The 18,229-nt window shown below is 37.7% G+C and overlaps 1 protein-coding gene across 1 annotated transcript in view; it reads right to left on the bottom strand.

The window, feature by feature from the left end:
* Positions 1-14,633, bottom strand: part of LOC134530021 (gelsolin-related protein of 125 kDa-like) — a 33,058-nt gene extending 18,425 nt beyond the window's left edge. Inside the window, exon 1 of the mRNA XM_063364549.1 lies at positions 14,517-14,633. Within this exon, the coding sequence (XP_063220619.1) occupies positions 14,517-14,633 (117 nt within the window). The remainder of the gene's footprint in view (positions 1-14,516) is intronic.
* Positions 14,634-18,229: the final 3,596 nt, after the last annotated feature.

Here is an 18,229-nt window from a genome sequence, read left to right as displayed (position 1 = left end):
AGGAGATATTTTGATAGTTTCTGGCATGGGGAATTACAACAACTGATGATCGGGCGCAGAGGCATGTCGGGTTTATGAATCTTTGGAAGACCGTAAATGTGGGGTGCTTTACTGCTGTGTGGTGTCAGTTCTGATCTAGATTTTTCTGGGATGTGATTCTGATGTTTTTTTAGAGTTTGGTACACTTTTCTTTCAATGCTGGCTGTGGGGTCTTTTACCAGTTTTGTATATTGATCTGTGGTGATCAAATCAGTAATTTTTTGCTCATAGTCTGGTTTGTCAAGTATGACTGTAGCACGACCCTTATCGGCTGGGAGGATTACAATGGTATGGTCGGATTTCAGAGTTTTGATGGCCTTTAGTTCATCAGGCGGCAGATTCGGTTGAGGTGGACCAGCTGAAGTGATTGCTGTACGCACATTCCAACGAAATTCTTCTTGTTTGGCGGCAGGAAGTTTGTATATTGCACTCTCAACAGATGAAACTATGTCAAGTGCAGGAATGTGTCGTGGAGCAATGCTGAAATTGAGGCCTTTTTGTAAAACATTTTCCTCGCTATTGGACAGCTTTCTTGAAGATGAATTAACGACAGTGTTGATGCTCTGTGTTGTGGGATGTGTTTTTTTATTCATCTTACTCGTCAGTTTGGCTAATTTATCTTTTTGCTTCTCTTTGCACTGTAGAGACCTCTTTTGGACCAGATTCGTGATGGACTGATAGATGCGATTGAAATCTTTAGTATTGAGGGTAGACTGAATTTCAAGCTGTAGTGCCGAAATTTCATTGTTCAAATGTGATTTTTGGCAGTGATATGCGGCAATTCTTTCACTCAAAAGCTTTTGGCTGGCTTTCCGGGTTATTTGTTGAGCCTGTTTGCTGTTGACCGGGGATTTGATTGTGAGTCCTCTAGGAATGACTCCCTTACTGCGACATTTACAGAGAAAAGTCAAGTTATTCGAACATTGTGATAAATCAATTAATTTCTTTTCCAACTTCCTCAGAGAAATATGCATACCGGGTCCATACCGGGCATTAATGTTATCTTTAAAAGATTTGTGCAATGGGAGTGCATGACTTGATGTAAGTTTTTGGACATACGCCATTGCTAAGAACTTTTTCTGTTGAAGAAAAAATAATAAATAAAATAAATAAATAAAAATAAAAATAAAAATACTCAAAAAAAAAGATACAAAAAGCACACAAAATTAAGCAAACAATTGCTGTTGTCAACAAGGATATGAACACCACAAAATATTCCGAAACAGGAATATGGTCAGCAAACAAAGAAAAAACAAAGAAAAATGTACTAAGAGAACGTAAAAATCCCCACAAATGATGACAGCACAAAAATATTGAAACCCAAAATAATTCAGCACAACAGTTGAAGCGAGACAAAAAACATGACAAAACGAAAAAACAAACAAATACAATAGTTTTACCTAAACAGAAACAAGCGACGTTTCGGGAACTGCTATCTGCTCCCGTCCTCAGGCAGAGACGCACATGGTACGGAAACACAGGTGCGAGTCGCACCTGTGTTTCCGTACCATGTGCGTCTCTGCCTGAGGACGGGAGCAGATAGCAGTTCCCGAAACGTCGCTTGTTTCTGTTTAGGTAAAACTATTGTATTTGTTTGTTTTTTCGTTTTGTCATGTTTTTTGTCTCGCTTCAACTGTTGTGCTGAATTATTTTGGGTTTCAATATTTTTGTGCTGTCATCATTTGTGGGGATTTTTACGTTCTCTTAGTACATTTTTCTTTGTTTTTTCTTTGTTTGCTGACCATATTCCTGTTTCGGAATATTTTGTGGTGTTCATATCCTTGTTGACAACAGCAATTGTTTGCTTAATTTTGTGTGCTTTTTGTATCTTTTTTTTGAGTATTTTTATTTTTATTTTTATTTATTTATTTTATTTATTATTATTTTTTCTTCAACAGAAAAAGTTCTTAGCAATGGCGTATGTCCAAAAACTTACATCAAGTCATGCACTCCCATTGCACAAATCTTTTAAAGATAACATTAATGCCCGGTATGGACCCGGTATGCATATTTCTCTGAGGAAGTTGGAAAAGAAATTAATTGATTTATCACAATGTTCGAATAACTTGACTTTTCTCTGTAAATGTCGCAGTAAGGGAGTCATTCCTAGAGGACTCACAATCAAATCCCCGGTCAACAGCAAACAGGCTCAACAAATAACCCGGAAAGCCAGCCAAAAGCTTCTGAGTGAAAGAATTGCCGCATATCACTGCCAAAAATCACATTTGAACAATGAAATTTCGGCACTACAGCTTGAAATTCAGTCTACCCTCAATACTAAAGATTTCAATCGCATCTATCAGTCCATCACGAATCTGGTCCAAAAGAGGTCTCTACAGTGCAAAGAGAAGCAAAAAGATAAATTAGCCAAACTGACGAGTAAGATGAATAAAAAAACACATCCCACAACACAGAGCATCAACACTGTCGTTAATTCATCTTCAAGAAAGCTGTCCAATAGCGAGGAAAATGTTTTACAAAAAGGCCTCAATTTCAGCATTGCTCCACGACACATTCCTGCACTTGACATAGTTTCATCTGTTGAGAGTGCAATATACAAACTTCCTGCCGCCAAACAAGAAGAATTTCGTTGGAATGTGCGTACAGCAATCACTTCAGCTGGTCCACCTCAACCGAATCTGCCGCCTGATGAACTAAAGGCCATCAAAACTCTGAAATCCGACCATACCATTGTAATCCTCCCAGCCGATAAGGGTCGTGCTACAGTCATACTTGACAAACCAGACTATGAGCAAAAAATTACTGATTTGATCACCACAGATCAATATACAAAACTGGTAAAAGACCCCACAGCCAGCATTGAAAGAAAAGTGTACCAAACTCTAAAAAAACATCAGAATCACATCCCAGAAAAATCTAGATCAGAACTGACACCACACAGCAGTAAAGCACCCCACATTTACGGTCTTCCAAAGATTCATAAACCCGACATGCCTCTGCGCCCGATCATCAGTTGTTGTAATTCCCCATGCCAGAAACTATCAAAATATCTCCTGAAAATTGTTGAGCCACTAGCAGGACAGACAGATACATTTGTCAAAGATTCTAATCATTTTATTTCTATAGTCAAAACACTGAAAATAGAAAACAATGATACCCTGGTGAGTTTTGATGTCCAAAGCCTCTTCACTAATGTGCCAGTAGCCGAAACACTCAGCATTGTCAAGGCGAAATTGGAAGCTGATCCAACCCTAAAGGACAGAACTATAATACCAATCCCATCCATCATGGAAATGATTACCCTCTGTGTCACCACAACATATTTCCAGTTCAAGGATATTTTCTACAAACAGACCGATGGCATGGCAATGGGCTCTTCTCTTTCACCATTTATGGCCAATATATTTATGGAAAACTTTGAGCAAGAAGCACTTAGCAAAAGTAATAGCCCTCCAAAAATCTGGCTCCGTTATGTGGATGATACCTTCACTGTCTGGCAACATGGACCTGAAACTTTGGAGGAATTTGTGAACCACCTCAACTCTCTGAGGCCATCAATAAAATTCACATATGAAAAAGAAACCAAAGGTAGCATTCCTTTCCTGGATGTACTAGTCAGCAGAAAAAACAACAGCCTGGAAACAAAAGTATACAGGAAACCTACGCACACAGGCCAATACCTTAATTTTGCATCCAACCATCCCAAAACAACAAAAACTGGCATAATTCACACACTAACCAACCGAGCTGAGATTATTTGTTCTGATGAGAAATCTATTGCGGTTGAACACAATCATATAAAAAAAGAACTCATAGCCAATGGTTACCCTGTCAACACCATCAAACAGCATTTGAAATCCAACAAAACACTCAAATCCACAGAAACTGAGAAACCTGCAGGAACCCTAGTTATTCCATATGTTCAAGGGCTTTCAGAAAAAATAAGACGCCTAGGAAATAAATATGGACTTCAAACAGCATTCCGTTCTAAATCTACTATTAAAAGTATTGTTACCAAGGTGAAACCAGCCACAGAAAAATTACAAACTCACAACTGTGTGTATCAAATCCCCTGTGAATGTGGCCACATGTACATAGGTGAAACTGGCAGAGCTCTATCCACCCGAATCAAAGAACACAAAAACAACTGCAAGAAGGGTGAAACCCTAAAATCCAGACTTGCTGAACATACATGGGAAAATAGCCACAAAATTCTCTGGGAAGACTCCACACCACTCATACAGGAATCCGATAAAATAAAAAGGAAAATCAAAGAATCGGCCTTCATTATTAGCAATAAAAATATTTTCAGCCAGCAGAGCATTGAATTAAAAAATATGTGGATCCCTTTGATAAAGAGAGAAACATTCCTGCAGCACAAAACAATAGCCAATACTCAACCCACCATAACCAATCCGCTTTAACTACATGGTGCACAGCCAATGGGGAGACAGCTCGTCTGTCATTGGCTGAGCAAGATGTAGCCCTTTCTCTGATAAATACCCTCATTTTCCAGCCCCTTCTCAGTCGCACCTGTGTTTCCGTACCATGTGCGTCTCTGCCTGAGGACGGGAGCAGATAGCAGTTCCCGAAACGTCGCTTGTTTCTGTTTAGGTAAAACTATTGTATTTGTTTGTTTTTTCGTTTTGTCATGTTTTTTTGTCTCGCTTCAACTGTTGTGCTGAATTATTTTGGGTTTCAATATTTTTGTGCTGTCATCATTTGTGGGGATTTTTACGTTCTCTTAGTACATTTTTCTTTGTTTTTTCTTTGTTTGCTGACCATATTCCTGTTTCGGAATATTTTGTGGTGTTCATATCCTTGTTGACAACAGCAATTGTTTGCTTAATTTTGTGTGCTTTTTGTATCTTTTTTTTTTGAGTATTTTTATTTTTATTTTTATTTATTTATTTTATTTATTATTTTTTCTTCAACAGAAAAAGTTCTTAGCAATGGCGTATGTCCAAAAACTTACATCAAGTCATGCACTCCCATTGCACAAATCTTTTAAAGATAACATGACAGTTGTACTCGCCCGCGTGAAATATTAAGTTATTTCGTCACGGCGCTTACAGACCAGAACCCGTCAGTAAATACGTGGTTGAAACAAAGAATAGAAGGGTCTGAAATGTATAATGTTTGCCTTGACGTGTCAAAAAAAAATTTGGATAAAAAGTTCAAAATTAGACTTATAGCAAAAAATATGGGAAAAATCCCAGATGGCGGGGACCCCTTAATCCTCGGACTCGTTTCATCAAGTCGTCACTATTGTTTCAGCGATTTTCCTGTCAATTTGTTGCAAAAATAACAACTTTTTTTTTAAATATTCAAATCAAATTTTCTTAGCAGACATTTACCAATTATTATCTAATAGCTGTAAAAAAGTCAGGTATGTGTTTCTGATTACAACATTTTACAGCTCTTAAAATAACGTTTAGTAATTATGTAGTGAGAAAATCTGTAACCCAGCAACAAATTTAATAGAGTTAACCGAATACATTTACCAAGAAACTTAGTAGCAATGGCAAGGAATTGTGTGGGACAGACCCTTGAGTCGCTTAAATCTCTGGCTTGAAAAATGTGTTTCACAGTTCAACAGACAAATAACACCTGTGTAAATCCCCGGCTGTTTTGTAGCATCAGTCACGTGATCAATATTGAATCACAGAGGGAGGAGGAGAGTTTATGATATGCCCGATGCATAATGTTTGTATTGTGTAATGTACTTTGCACTGCGTACGACTTGTCCAATGTGTTTTTTACTACTGTATGTGGCCTTATATTGGGCGTATATTGCAGATTATATTGGGTGTTTTAGTAAATAAATAAAACTTTCTGGTATCTTAGTTTTGGCATTAAATTTTAATTCAGTTACCGCCGCGTCTAGTATAAGAATAATAGATAGGTATATCCACAAGATATTCCAAAATTCTAATCCGTTGTATTATTTTCAAATGAAACAATGGTTTAACTTATTTTCTGTGTATAAAATATATACACTCATACTAAGGTAATTTAAAAAAAAATACTTGGGAGATCAATGACAGACACTAGTAGTAACAGAAATTTTATGTATATATATATGTATATATATATATATGAAAACTAAATAATTTACTTTTCAACATATTCACCATACAAATTGAATCAATTTGCATAGCGTTTGACAATTTCTTAAATATCTTCTGCAATAAAAACTGCCGCCTGGGAATGAAGTCAGTCACAGAATTTCGAAGTGCCTTGTCATCGTAGAAGCTGTGCGACGCAAGCAGCTGTTTGATATGTTTCAATGTCAAATCTTGGTCCGAAAAAAAAGGGGGGGGGGGCGGAGATAAGAAACATTCCAACTGAACTGCTGCAGAACTTCTTGGGTGCGTCTAGTCGAAAATTATCGTGAACCATCACTATACCGGAGATCTGCTTGCCCCGACGCGATGGCTCGTTTGAGTTTCTACATTTGGAGGGATCTTTCATGAGACCGTCCATTTTCAACTGTCCACTGTCAACGAGTCCACTGCAATACAGTCTACTAACTCTACTCCTCAATACCCACAGAACACATGCTCACAGCGCCTTTAGAATGATGTTTCTATTTGCGCCCTTTTCTCGCGCATTTTTTAAAAAGAATTATTTAGTATTCTCAAAAAGAAGGTGCAGAATTTTACGCTGTCCCGACTCTCTCGTAATTTGTTCACTTTGCTATCGTTCCATATTTGATGGGATCTCGGGATTTTTTTTATACAGCTCACCGCTTTTGCAATAAGACGTCTGACACATAAAGAGAATACTCCTTTTTTTTCCCCCTCCCTTCAAAGTCCCAGATGCCTGTCTACAGTTATTCCTGTCGTGTTCCAATGGGACAGCGGTCCTTTCCTCGTGTCTTTTTTTTTTCCCCTTCCCCAGCCGTCGGCTCTTTCAAATAAAGAGCAGAAAGTTTTTGCGGCAGATTACACGCGACTGTTTGTCGACATCAGCAGTATCTTCTGCCTCTCTCTCTCTCTCTCTCTCTCTCTCTCTCTCTCTCTCTCTCTCTCTCTCTCTCTCTCTCTCTCTCTCTCTCTCGCTCTCTAAAGCACAGACAAGCACACGTGTTTCCCTCCCTAACCCCCGACAACCATCTCGAGGACCAAGTCGCTGTAACACCGGGGAAGTACATTGATGTTGAAGGTCGTGTTAAGGTTCGGAAAGAAATTACATATTTGCTGTACAGAAAGAACACATGTTTCTGTATTTCACTAAAAAAAAAATTCTGGGTTCTTCGCAAGTAGGGTTGCCACATTTTTGTCCTCTTTTCGTAGCCTCGTCAACATTCCGGGCGGTTTTTTTTTTTTAACAAACTACAGCAACTTTCCTCGTTTTTCAATTAAGTATGAAAAAAGAAGTGTAAAAACGTGTCCGAAACATATGCAATTTGAGAGAGAGATTCACAGTGATGGACCTGAGTCAGAGTCAGAGACCTGACTAGAGACCTGCCAAATTCGCGGATTCAGTGACCTCCAGGATAGACTCTACTACACTCTACACACTCGGGCAAATGCCACCTGTTCATTGGCTGCTGACTTGTGAGTCGTCTCGACTGAGTGTCTGTGATTCGACACTTCTTTGAGCGAGGGTCTCTTATTGGCCCTCATTAATCCAGATTAACAGTGAACCAGTGGTAGAAGCAGTGCTAAGGTATAATTATTTGAATTGTAGCATATCACAAAATGAATCCGCGAATTTTGCAGGTCTTTAGTGATGACTAAAAAAATTTCTTTCACGTATCTTGGTTTGGTTTAGTTTACAGTTATTCTTTCAATTATATTCAATATTTATTTTTAAAAGTAATTTCCTGCTCTATGTTGTCTGAATAAATACTAGTCTATGACTGTTTGTCTTGTCACTAATATACGAAACATCATTTATGCAGAGCATAAAATACTTTCAAACAAAATGAAATAGTCAAGAAATGATCTTTTTCTTATATGGTGTCATTTGCTTTTAAGTGTGCTTTTCACGCGGTAACCCTATTCCCAAGATCTTTATGGCAACTTGGTGGAAGAGGATGGAATAAATGATTCGATAATAAATTATGGTCGTAAAGCCATTTCAGGGCAGAAACCAACACTGACAGATAAACTATGTAAATGTATACAAAAAACAAAAATCAATCCAAGGCTAACAAATCAGTGTGTCCAGCAAAACCAAGAAACATAATTCATTCATTTTTTTCCTTAACTTTAGTCTTTTATAATTTTTACTGAACAAAACATTTAATATTTCAATAAAAAATTATCAATAGTTGCGCTACAATACAACGTACTACGGCTTTTTCAATATCGTGAAAAACCTGCGTATACAGTAACAAAAATCCTGAAAAATTTTAACTTGGATGATTCTCAGGTCACATTATCACATCCCATCAGAGATTAAATTCAGTCTCACGTACCAAAACAAAAAACAGGTCCATATTAAAAAAACTTGAAACGCCAGCATTGCAACAAGGACTGAAGCAAAAATACTGTATGACATGAAAAATCTAATTGATTAGCGATAGTATAGGTTTGACTTTTGAACTAACCCTTTGGTTTGAACTCTCTGGCCTAACACATATTTCCCTGACTATTCAATTCTATTTTTCCATAAATTCAAATTTCCGCGGCAATTTTAGGTTCTCTATCTATACCTTCCCTGATTTTGTAGATCTCGATAGTGTGGGGGAAAAATGAATAAGTAGATAGGGGAGAGTTGGGTAAAACAGGGTAGTTGGGTAGAACGGGGTACCACTGTTATTTTCCGTACACGTGTTGCTATCTGTGTGTACGTTTGGTAAGTTACTCCTCTACACGTCGTCACTAGAGTGAGGTAGTATGAAGTGTCGCACAGTATTCTTTCGTGCGTAATAATGGAAATTACAAATTTATGATGTTTCACTAAAATGTTTAGCGTGTATTGGCTATACAATATTTAATCAGTGGTTGCAGATATATTTTATGGTAAGTTGTATTCAAGTAAAGTATTATATTTGCTATGTTGTGCCATAGTAACCGATGTAATTGACGGGTGTTAAGATTTTCTGTTTTCGTTTTTGCTTGAGAACCTGCATGTAGGGTAAAACAGGGTACACAGGTAATGGGTAAAACGGGGTGGTACCCCGTTCTGCCCAACCAATTTCCTGTTTTAACCATCTTTTCGATCAATTGTGCAAATGACTTTTAAAATTAAAAATAGTATTTTTATGCACACTAAATGTTATACAGAGTTACCTACAGTACATTTATACAATCACCCAAAAGACAACAATTGACCGAGCTAACTCCAGGCCTTCAGAACCGAGTGGAAATGACACTGTCGGTGATATTCCATTGACTGCTGCAACAACTGACCGAGCTAACTCCAGGACTTCAGAACCGTGTGGAAATGACACTGTCGGTGATATTCCACTGACTGCTGCAACAACTGACCGAGCTAACTCCAGGCCTTCAGAACCGAGTGGAAATGACACTGTCCGTGATATTCCACTGACTGCTGCAACAACTGACCGAGCTAACTCCAGGCCTTCAGAACCGAGTGAAAATGACAAGTGTAGGTGATATTCCAGTGACTGCTGCAACAATTGACCGAGCTTACACAAGGCCTTCAGAGTCCCATGGAAATGTCAGTGTTGGTAATATTCCTGGGACATCTGGTTTGGTATCTTCACCAACTGAATCTCGTTTAGGCCTATCTGATAAAAACAATCGAAGTGCTTCATCAAACGGTAGCTTCACAATTCCACCGACTACAGTGATGCCGATTCCCCATGCCAAAAGAAACCTGCAGAAGGAAGAGGACGACGACGGGGCAAGGCAGCTGTGCTAACCGACTCGCCATATAAGAACGAACTAATTATTATTCAGTCAGCTTCACCAAAATCTTTAAAAAGGAAAAATGCTGGTGTGTCTAAATCACAAAACAGTTCTAAAAAACATAAGAATAAAGAAGACAGCAACAAATCCATACCAACAGTAACTTTGCGTGTGTCTGATGATGATGACGTTCCTTGCATGCATTGCGCTGAACAGTTCTCCACTTCAAAATCAGCCGAAAGTCGGGTGCAGTGCTTAAAGTGTCATTCTTGGAGCCATGAAGGATGTGCTGGTGTAGACACAGATGACTGTAGGCCATTTGAATGTGATTTCTGCCAGTTTGGAATATAGACTCTGGCCTTATTTTGTGTTCTGACGGGCCTACTAAGTCATATTAGGCTAATTAAACAATCATATGTTTTGTCAGATATTTGGGTTAACCGCATATGCAAGGTTGTATTATACATAATTAGATTATGCTATTAGACTAACCACTTCCTCAAAATTAACAGTGTTGTGTTATTGTTGTTCAAACAATGTTTGTGATTTTCCGCAAACCAATGTTTTTGTGAAGTTTTACTGTAAATACAGAGGAACATGTAAGGTGAAGGCTTATAATTGATTTTTTTTTAATTCTCATATTTTTACTGACAATTTTATTTATTTGTCATACTACATGTTGTTCAGAATTTTTTATAATGCACATATTTAATCATTTAAAAATCTGCTTTCTGTACCCCGTTTTACCCAACCAGTTGGGTAAAACAGGGTAGTGTGCATACATTCAAATAATGAAAAATCTCTGCAATAATAATATTTCAGAAGACACGGTACTAGTTGCAGAATTAAACTCACATTATAATCTACGCATGCTGATGGTTTCATACATATACCGCAATATTAAAACAATAAATTTAAGCGATTTATACTAAGTACCCCGTTATACCCTACTCTCCCCTACGTACTTTAATAGTTATAAATACACCTTTTTAAAGTATTATGTACATACATATTATTTACATTTTAGTTTTCTGTATAGGTTTTCCGCAACGCACAAAACATTTTCCCGCAATAAATTCTCACAGTATCATTTAAATAATGACGCTATCCTATGGCCTCGGAAACAATAAAAAAAAAAGTAAACAATAAGTCGGTTTAAAAAGTAATGAGGAGTAAATGGTTAAGAGCATAGCTTCGTAAGTAGTTTCCCACCGATAGTGGGAAACTAGGAAGTGCTTACTGAAGGCATGCAAGTTTGAATGGCTATGGGATAAGCACGATGCCTGACATGACTTGCTGACAAGAAGTCTGCTCGGCGATCGAGGTGAGTGAATTTTCGGTCCACCGAGAGCACGGATGAAGTCAGGCCTCAGTATTCTCGCATTCCACATGATGTTGCAAGATACAGAACATGCACCGAAATTGTAGAAAATATTGTGATTTTGTTTAGTAATATGAACGCCTCATACATTGGTTATAAGTATGTGTTTATGAGATCATCACTCCAAGCGATAGTTTAGTATTTTACCAGAAATAAATGCCCATTGGAAAGAAACTAAATGGTTCTCCGTACTTGAGATAGGCTTATTACATGATCTGGAACAATAATATAACTGTATAGATGAATAAAGAAGGAAAAAAGGTAAATGCATTTAATATGAGTAAGGGAAGTGGTAGTGTAATAATTGTGTGTGTAGATGCACACGTTATAGGTAGTATGTTTGTATATTATGGCTACTGAATCCGCAGTTTTTAATATATGTACAACACATTAATTTAATTAATGGTTCATTAATGGTAACATTGTACGAAACATAAGGCATATGAAATAGCTTATTTCTGATAGGTAATGCGTTAAAATAAACCGGCCAAATCCTTACACGTAAATCATAATCATAGAATTCTTTTTACCTTCACACTAGCAACTGCCTTTTTTTTGTGTGCTGATGCATTTATTACCTTTGACAAATCACGTGAGGCTCAGTTTAAACTGGGTCATAAATTATTATTAATGATAAAAAATGTAATTTGTGAATATAATTTTTTTAATTTATTGTGGTGGGAATAAATTAACTAGTGAAAGTGGAGACGTAATTTAATCTGCGACATAATGACGCACGCCCACATTTCCTAATTTGATTTGCATTGTCCTCGCAAAATGTAAATGAAAACCTTTTTTATTTAATTGCGATGTTATGTATCCAAAAACTAAATCTAACAGGAATGCTCAATGTTTTAATTTACGATATACTTTTTTTATTATCAAAAAGTAGCGTTTTATTTGCTCTTCAAACCCTACCGTGACGTTTCAATTTATTCAGAGTGTGTATGTAATTCATGATAATCAAATACACTTATTTACAGATAACGGTCCTATGAATAAAATCTGCTTCAAAATAATTCCAATTGGTTTTACAGACAGGTTCGGTTGTTAGAGTATCACCCCCAATATAAAATAATAAAGTGGTTTGACTGATGATAGTTGAACGATCTCAGATAGCGAAAAGAGAGCGGATTTTTTTGTAGATAGATGATTTCGATAATATTCGTAGCAGAAGTGCACAATAGTAATTTTATTTTTCATAGCGAATAAAGGTTGATAAACGTTCATAAACAGCGGCTATGCATTGTTATGACGACAATGAGATATTTGTGTTAAAACTGATAAGCTTTTTTTACATTATTTAATTAGGTATCTCATTCTATCTTAAAATAAAGTGTTTATAAATCAACATAATTACTGCGTTTTTTTTAAATTGATAACATTAGCTAACGCGATGAAAAATTATTTTTATGCTCGCATCTTATAGGTTCGGGGGAAAAAAACTATATAAAACATGTTACTCTGAAAACTCCAACGACAACTTGACATACCACGTGCCAAGTTCAATCAATTTAGAAGTGGGGTGAGTTCAGCATTTGAATGAATTATTTCCGGCGTTTCGGTCGATATTGCAGTGACTATAGCCAGGGTAGCAGGAACCCTGGCGACCGAATGAATAAACTAATTAGGGCTTAAGTCTTGTCGACATTGAGGCCATTAGAGACGACGAGGGGCCACGAGATGAGATAACAGAATAGAAGCAATGAATGGTTTGGAATTGGAGTCCCCGAGAAAATCCCGCAGGTTCGCACGCAACGTCCGCCACGTTTCCTGCTTGCGAGAAATCAGGACGTGACCCCCCATCGGAATTCGAACCCTGACCGGAAGAGAATTGAGATCCTGTTCGGTCGCTCACCTGGCAGACTCTCTGCCGTCGGCCATCTTTGAAGCTGTCCGCACGGGAAAGCCCTCTTTTCACAGACGAGAGAGCCAAACGCCCGATCGTGCATCTTCGGTTTTTTTTTGTTAATTGTAAATAAATATGGCGGTGTTGATAAAAGGAAAGACCATATACAAGGCAACGGTATTTATTTGTACGCCGCCATATTTTTCGTTTGCCGCGTGTCTATGAATGTTTATTTTGGACAACTCATGATAATTAATGGTCAATTAGGTTAGGTTAGCTACATTATAAATACTTTAAAACATTGTGGACGGTTGATTTGGTTAGGATAGCTACATTAAAGATACTGTGAAATCATGTAGGAAACAGTTTCCTAGCGCTGGATAGCTACCTATTAAGAAGTTATTTGCTAAGCAACCATAAAATGATTTTACAGTATTTTTAAAGTAGCTATATTCACCTAACATAACCAACCATCCACAATGTTTTAAAGTATTTATAATGTAGCTAACCTATCCTAATCGACCGCAAAATTTAATGCCACGCCGGTTTATACAATGAGATAGAACGGCGTATGACGTATGAGTAAGCTACATCACAAATAAATACACCTGTTGTGGTACAGGAAAAAAAAAGCGAGCATGAACTTCGGGTAACTTCGGGTGTGGCTCTCTCGTCTGTGAAATGAAGGCTTCCCATCCGCACGTCGCGCCGGTGAAGGCGAGGTCACAGCGAAGCACTGGGTGGGGGAAACGGGAAAACCGTCGTAACTGTCGTAACTTAGAAACAACAAGATGGAATTTTCTACATTATGCCTGTTCAAAGTTGCGTGTTTCTAAGTTATAGTTATGTGATTAAGCGTTCTGTGTTTCTAAGTTATGATGTTCAGCGTTGTGTTTCTAAGTAATGATAGTTCTAAGATGCACGTTTCTAAGTTGTGTTTCTACGTTATTATGTTCAGCGTCGTGTGTCTAAGTCGCGTGTTTCCAAGAGTTATGATAGTTCAAAGTTACAAATTTCTTAAGTTACGACGTTTCTAAGTTGTGTTTTTTGGCGTTAAGTGTTTTTTTTTTAAGTTAAGTGTTTCTAAGTTATGATCGTTTTTAACTAATGACAGTTCTGATTTATGTCGATTTTTTTCGAGAATTCTAAGTTATGATTGTTCTCAGTTGTCTGTTTCTAAGTGATGTGTGAATCCCGGGGGGAAAAAAACCCTCCGGCGAACGTCGGGAGACGAGTCACATCTGACCACACACACACACCCGTGACCACAACCGAGGCTGATGAAAACTCAACGCGACTCGAGCTTGCAGGGCAAGCCAGTGAACTCGGACAATGGCCGCGGAAAGTCAATGCGAACTTGGCTTTTGCGGTGCTTTAATTAGGCAGGGTATCGAGCGCGGGATGCGGCACGCAATTAAAAACACGAGCGGGCGAGCCAGCGAGGCCGCCACGCGCTCACTTGGCCATTGTAGCAAGCCGTCGCAGCCGCCGCCGCCGCCGCCGCACCGCCGCCGCCAGAGTTGAATGCAGGGGCTCGCGCCGAGTGCTCGTTAGTTCCGCGAGGGGTCCCCACCATCGCTCCTAAATTAGTTAATTAACTCGGTCACTCGCTATCCCCCCCCCCCTTTTTTTCCCCCTACTTTCATGGCTTTTCATCTCATGGTGAATAATAGGATAGCTGGAGGTCTCGACGTCCTTGTACCACAGCGCTCAAACAACTGTAAACAATTAATTTAAATTGCTGGTGTAATTAGCTTTCGCGCAAAAAAGTTCTGCAACGAAACCACGAAGAATAATCCTGTAAATCAACAGATGCTATTTATTCATTTTCAATTGTGTAGGTACCCCTCGTAGTTAGGTAGAGGTTACCTATCTATGTACTACACATAACATTTCTCATACTTATTTTTTTTATGATAAATTTCACGAAATACACTAGTTAGAAATAATAACAAGTTCCCATGTTCTTTCAGCTGTTTATGGTGATCTTATTTAGCCTCTTTCCACGTTTGTTGTGAGATAGATACCTTTGATATTAGTTGATAATCATCTTAAAAATACGTTATCAGGTAAACGAAAACAGATTAACGTGAAGTCGAAACATTTTTGCGAGATTCCATGTCCATACGAAGTTTTAAGTTTTTTTTTTTTTTTTTTTTTTTTTTGTGAATCGTGCACTGTACGAGACATGAACCAACGAAAATTTTTTTAGTATTTTCTTTCACTAAGCATAATGTCTTTTCTCGACTGAGAGTCAGCCAGTTACGGATAAACTCCAATAAACTGTTCAAGGAAACAGAAAGACATCGCTCACGGCCTGTAATAAAGTCAGACCTACACGATACCCATTTACTTGGCAGTTGTCATGCCTATTGTCTGTTAGCGCGCCTGCTCTCGTGTGGGTAACATTCCAGCACCCTTCCAAGAGGTATTGGCTCTGAGCATAAAAGTTCTCACACACGAAGTCTTGCCTGAAACCGCAAAAGAACGAGTTATATTTTCCTGCTACACACGCGAGCCGAATTCGTCAATATGGCGGACCCACGTGTACCAAAATAAACTCGCATATAGTGTATTTTGCAAACATTAGGGAACGCAATAAACGTAAAGGTATGCCAAATAAAACTTTATGTTAGTAAAACTACCCTGGAATATATATTTGGTTAACTAAATTAGTCACGGAAAGAAATAATCACATGTTTTGAAATACGTAATAAAACTTCATTACAGTTTAATGACGCTTGTCTCCATTTCAAAGTACGAAAGTCTGGGTAGAAAAGGACGCCGTTGGGATGTCCAGGTGGGTAATTTTTGATGTGTTTAAAAACGTCGGAACTACAATATCTTGTTTTACCTTTTTTAAATCACGGATTACTGAATTGTACATATTGTGCTTTAAGCATATAGATGGGTATTACTATATTTTGTTTATCTTATTGCAATAATATTATTAAATTCATAGCTCTGTCCATCGGTTGTATTATTTCATACAAGGCATCCCTACAAGTGTATACTTCATTTTTTTACTTTAAATTAAATTAAATTATTTTCACACATGCAATTAATAGAGACCGGAAAAATTCGCGGATTCATTTCGTGATATGCTGAAATTCAAACTTGTGTACATTTCTGATGGTTCTGCTATTGATTCACAGTTTAACTGGAACTCTCTGGGCCAATGAGAGACTATCGACCAAAGAAGCGTCGAATCACAAGCTACCCAATGGAGACGCCTCCCATTTTAGTACCCAATGAACACGCGTGTTTACTTGAGAAATGCAGAGGATAATGGAGGCTATCCTAGAGGTCATTGAATCTACGAATTTTTCCGGTCCCTAGCGATTAAATTAAAAAAAAAAATTCTTTAACTAAAAGAACTACGTTTATTAGGAAACAAACGCTCATAAACTATTAATGAATAAACTTAACACTTCATAGACAACTACACTCGTTAGCCTAAATGAAAGTGCGAGATAGTTTTCCTTTACTTTAGTTTTAAGTTCATTTTTGTGCACTTTGCGTGTTTCTTTGTCGCACTGGGTAACAAAAAGATGGTTAGTTGCAACTGTCTCAGTCACTCCTCGGGGCGATGGCGACAGGCGGGCGTCCAGGGACGGAACCTGTTGTGTCCTGGTTCCTCTTGAGAGTGCGCCGTCGGCAGTCCTTGCAGTTTGCTGCTGCCGCTGATGCACTGCCCGTTACTGCCGGCTCATAGAGGTAGAAAATGCTCGTCCTTCATAGTATAACTTAATGCTGTAGCGCTTCAAGGAAAGATCTGCAGAAGAGCTTACAATATGGTCAAACCTGCCTTTTATATTTCGCACTAGGTGAAATAATGGTCTGTTAACTGCATAATTGAAAGAAGGAAGAAAAAAATCTGTCACGAAGAGAAAGAATATCCAAAATAAAAGGTAGCGGATGGACCCTTAGCCAGTTGGACTGATCGTTACTGAGTATAAACAGAATATGCTCGCTGAATAATAATAATTTATTTCCCATTTTTTTTACACTTTGTTAACAATATTCATTTAACTAACCAGGAAATTTAGCACTCACGAAAGCAATGTTGTATGTGAGTGCATCTAGTCACTTCAAATTACATGCGGTATTTTGACGATTGTAAACATTTGTAAATGTATAATAACTGAGAAAAAAATATATAAAATATAACCTAAGAAACTTTACATTAGTTATATAAAGATGAAAGTTAAAAAGAGCAATTTATTAAAATTCAATATTATGTATAAACAAAAACATACTAACATGAATAAATGAAAAAAATTATTAAATAAAAATTAGTATTTAAGTAAAGTACAGGTACAAAGTTATAACAATCTATAAAACTTACTTAAATACTAAAGCCATCTCTTTATCAGAATTAATAGTTTACCAAAAATTTGGCTTGATTCTTACTTCTGTGTGTACTTTCAGAGGAAGAAAATTAATTTGATGAATAGTGATTGTAAAAAAAATTGTGTTGTTTTGTTTGTTACGTCTGGAGTTGTTGTAATCTCGCCTGGAGTCGAACCAGGGACCTTGAGTAGCTCATGGATGTCCCGCTGCCCTGGACTGAGAACTGCCTCAAGCTACTCTTGCGACACAGTGTGCGGTGCTGCACTTGTTACTGCGACAGACTCCCTGCAGGTGGTATGCGCCTCGGCCACTGACCGTGGCGCTAAGCCCAAATGCACTACAGACTAACACCGAACAGCACCAAGATTTTTGTGTGATAACCTGCCGTTGTTATCATGTCAATCCGATGGATGGCTGACGGTATGCCCAGTAATGCAACATGGAAGTATAAAATTTATTAGTTCTTACCTCCGTGGTATGAACAATGTAGCTGCTTAATTAATACATATGGTACCAACATTATGACAACGAAAATATCTTTCTTTTAGAAAATATTATTTAAAAATCATACAGATATATGAATGAATAAACCTCCATTGCTTCAAATTTCTTTAAAAAGGGGGTTGTCCGTAAAGTCTGTTTACGGACGATAATTTTATGTGAGAACGTCATAAGAAAACATTGATGAAAAATTTCAAACTTTTTAATTTTCAAATATTAGTTACAGTTTTTGCACACTTAATTCAAAAAATTTGTTTAATTATAATCACGAACAATTAGTTAAAAAGCCCGCCCTACCCTGTTTGATATTATAGAAGA

The sequence above is a fragment of the Bacillus rossius genome, chromosome 3 (genome assembly GCF_032445375.1).
Source record: "Bacillus rossius redtenbacheri isolate Brsri chromosome 3, Brsri_v3, whole genome shotgun sequence".
Classification (NCBI taxonomy): Eukaryota; Metazoa; Arthropoda; class Insecta; order Phasmatodea; family Bacillidae; genus Bacillus; species Bacillus rossius.
Note: the sequence above shows the minus strand (reverse complement) of the source record. Positions and strands in the feature narration are given on the sequence as shown.